This window comes from Ctenocephalides felis, unplaced genomic scaffold, assembly GCF_003426905.1.
Source record: "Ctenocephalides felis isolate EL2017-DRISC unplaced genomic scaffold, ASM342690v1 CF-g0.4_SCAFFOLD_01492, whole genome shotgun sequence".
Lineage (NCBI taxonomy): Eukaryota > Metazoa > Arthropoda > Insecta > Siphonaptera > Pulicidae > Ctenocephalides > Ctenocephalides felis.
The window spans coordinates 913,264-917,008 of NW_020537646.1; the positions used below are offsets into that span (position 1 = coordinate 913,264).

Here is a 3,745-nt window from a genome sequence, read left to right on the forward strand (position 1 = left end):
TTTCCTCTTCTCTCGTAAGTCATCAACCATCTGCATTCTTCTTCTTCCCTTATATTAAAATATGCATAACATTTATTTTCTGGTGTTCCCATGACATGAGACCAAACATTGAAATATGCTGTGTGCGTCATCAGTCACAAATGTTGTTGTCTTTATCATCTCTTTTTGATACTCTCATCACTTTCGATTGTCGAAAGGACAATATAAAATATTGCAATAGATTGATTGCTTCACAATATAACTAAAATAAATAAATAATAAATCAAATTTAAATAAATTAAATAATTTAAATAGCAATTTAAGCCTTCTGTTATTTGCATTCATTCTTTGACACTCCATTTTTTTATTGTGCGAACTCCATTACTTTCTTTAAATGAGGACATTTGGTTTAGGATTGTGGTTAAATTTTTTATGCATAGTGCACTATCAACAACCTGTCCATTTTTTATGGCATTTCAATTTCGCCAGTTAGTTTTAACATAGTAGAGATCTGATCTTCTGGTTCTTTGTCAATTTCATTGTGTGATTCTTCTAAGTCTCTCAACTGTTCAGATTTTTCGTGCATCACTGCTTCCAGAACCGCACGTCTGTATCCAGTATCAATTGGAAATACTCTTACACATGCATGAATATGTGGCAAATGATGGATCTTACCCATAATCTATGCAAGTGCAAGAGTATGTATGAAGCATATCATACATGTTTCACATCGCAGTAAAATTAATGTAATAATCTAAGTAATTAAACTAAAGTTAAGAATCTAAGTGAATAAAGTAAATTAATCAATAAAAGTGATAGGGGCTGAAAATAGAATGAAACTAAAAGCTAATGAGATGAAAAAACTCGCGTCTCTTGCTGAAAAGAAAACTAACCTTATTCCCTATAGAAGCTCTGAAATCCCGCAATAAAACAACAAATATAAAATGTAAAGAAATAAAATAGCGCACAATCAACAAAAGCACAAAATGATTAGTACACGTAGCAAAAAAAACGTAATGAAAGAAAACGCGAATAAAAAATATAAAATACGAGACGACCGAGTTCACAATAAGCACGCCGAAAAAAAAATTATAGTAATGGAAGGAGTAATAATTAACAGCGAATCCAACATAAAAAAGTTGAAGCACAGTGCAAAAGATTTGACAAATCTGTAATGTGTTGCAGCTAACTTCAGCCAGCTTTCTCAGCACTTTGTTATCCGGTGTAGAAAACTCTAAGTAGAATCGATTTCGAACAAACGAATATCGATATCGATATATCGTATTCGATAAATAATTCACATCACATTGTGTTGTAGCAACAAATGACAGGAGTAGCGATTGACGCATTCAACATTTTGGCCATGAAAATGTGAATTAAGTCAAATCATATTTAATGATCTCGTCTCTAATTATTAAGTTAATATTCTAAACTTCTAAAATTAATAAGTGTAAAGGTAATATGTGGCAAGTTAATCAATTAAGACGTACTTTGTTTTAAACAAAAAAAAAATGTTTTGTTTATATCAAGTTCAATATGCAATTTTCTAATTATTCTTCTTTCTTGTTCTTTTAGGCCTTTTTTAGAAATGGATAAATCTTAAAAAAAAACACCAGAAGAGGTAACATTCTATGAATTTGTATTTGCAGTCCAGAATAATTCACATACCCTTGTGCTGGTATGTGTCTATTGATAATATCTTAAAAAGGATTGAAAATAGATATATTATAAATGTCGAATTTAAATAAGACCTCCAAATCTAATTGCTTTAAAAAGAAACATGCGAGTCTTAGTAAGAAAAAAGGTAGGCGTTGTGCATGGCAGGAGTCATTTTTATCGATATCACAAATTTTAGCTATTAAATCCAATGTACTAGCTTGCGGTTTAACTGAAAATAATGGGAATGCATATCATTCACATTGAAAATTACCTATTAACATAATCTTAAACTGAAATATAAATAACAGCAGTGCATGGCAGAAATGGATATGGTAATCCTATTATACTAATATATAATATAAAGCACAATCAATTTTTAGCACATATATTATTACTATAACTGCATTGCATGATGCCTGCCTTTATCAATTCCCACCATATATAATGAAAATACAGTTAGTACCATATGTTCATTAGATTTTTATACTGTAATTTCAACATGTGCATGATTCTGCTAGAAAATACAAAATGACTCAAATTTAAATAAAATTTACTTTTGAAGCTGAAATAATAAGTTAGCTCTAAAATATAGTCACTTGCGATAGCAGAAGCAAAATTAATAATTTGAGAAAGTTTTATCCATACTATATCAATAAATTGCTATAAATTTTTGGATTATAATGAAGTATTGACGACTCTTAAATATATTATTTATATATTATAAATTTATTACATATAGCACTAGGCATTATACAATTTTTCTTTCTCCAATCACATATAAATTTAAATATAATTATCCTGATGGAAATTATGCTTAAGAGAGTTGGCTTAGTAAGCTTGTATATAATTAAGCAATATATATTTTTTTACACATGCATTTGATATTATTATTTGATTTTATTAATAATGAGTTAAATTTATTATTAAAATATGTATTTTATTTATGTAGTGCTGAGCATGTTTGTGGCAATGGATCAGAGAGCAGCACAAGATGCAGAGGAATTTTTTACTTCGGGAAGAACTGGTCGTAGAAATGCCATGGCTGATATATTAGGTATTCATGCAACAACAACTACTGCTGATATGCCTGAAAGACTGCAAGCTTTAACAACCAAAAGTACATCAGGTAAGATGAGTAAATGTAATATAATTTTAGAAATGCAATTTATGCAGGATTCATTCTATTAGAGCAAAACATATATAATGATTTTTATCTCTCATTTGTATATTGTTGAAATATATATTTTAGAGACAAGTGAAGATAATGTCTCTATGGAAACAAATACTTCATCTAGTCAAATTGCAGCAAACTCTGCAACTACATTAGGATCCAACCAACAAAATGTTTCAGACGAAACAATGTTAAAAGAAACTGCTTCAGATTCGAAAGATACGTCTGGAAATATATTAACAAAAAATTGAAATTTATTAAATTTGGCTTTAAACAAATCATGACCTAATAGACCTACTGTGTTTTATCATTTATGTACAAACTTGTATTACTCAGTGTATTATAAAAACTATTTCTGTAATAATAGAAATTATCAATATTGAACTATATGAAAAAGAACTGATTAGAAATATTTTTACAAAATTAACAATTATCATGAGACAAGTTTTATTTTATTTATTTGATTACAAATGCAGCTAGGTTAGCTTATATAAAAATCAATCTCATATGTATAAGGCAAAATTTATATCCAGTGATACAGTTCATCTAATTTGCATATAAATTGTTTATATTTAATATAAAACTTAATAGGGTATATATATATATACAAATATATATGTATATATATATTATTTATTGTAAATAATGTGTATTGGCCCTAATTTATTATGAACTGATTAGTTGATAATTTATAATATTTATTTATTTATTTGACTTTAATGGTAATATTTTTTTATTATTATTAAAATCCTTCAATGGATAGTTGATGATTTATAGTTTATTTAAAATCCATGTGATAAATTAATAGATATTACGATACGTAAATCCTTAGTTTCTGTATGGTTTTGAAACAAATCTGTTATTTTTATTTTGAATAATACCTTATTATGCAATTTGTTCAGAACATGTAACACTGCTACATATTTAATATCAGAA

General features: G+C 27.6%; 1 protein-coding gene across 1 annotated transcript; it reads left to right on the plus strand.

Moving 5' to 3' along the window:
* Nucleotides 1-1,669: 1,669 nt before the first annotated feature.
* On the plus strand, nt 1,670-3,060 carry LOC113370171. Its single transcript, XM_026610841.1, has 3 exons — nt 1,670-1,783; nt 2,588-2,764; nt 2,888-3,060. Exons 1-3 carry the CDS (start codon nt 1,711-1,713, stop codon nt 3,058-3,060), a joined length of 423 nt encoding a protein of 140 aa, XP_026466626.1. The 5' UTR covers nt 1,670-1,710.
* Nucleotides 3,061-3,745: the final 685 nt, after the last annotated feature.

Bases quoted from the DNA above. Each gene is read 5' to 3' on its own strand.
- LOC113370171 (XM_026610841.1), top strand. From the start codon at position 1,711: ATGTCGAATTTAAATAAGACCTCCAAATCTAATTGCTTTAAAAAGAAA. The intron at 1,784-2,587 runs GTAGGCGTTGTG...TTATTTATGTAG, and splicing joins GAGTCTTAGTAAGAAAAAAG to TGCTGAGCATGTTTGTGGCA. The intron at 2,765-2,887 runs GTAAGATGAGTA...TATATATTTTAG, and splicing joins AACAACCAAAAGTACATCAG to AGACAAGTGAAGATAATGTC.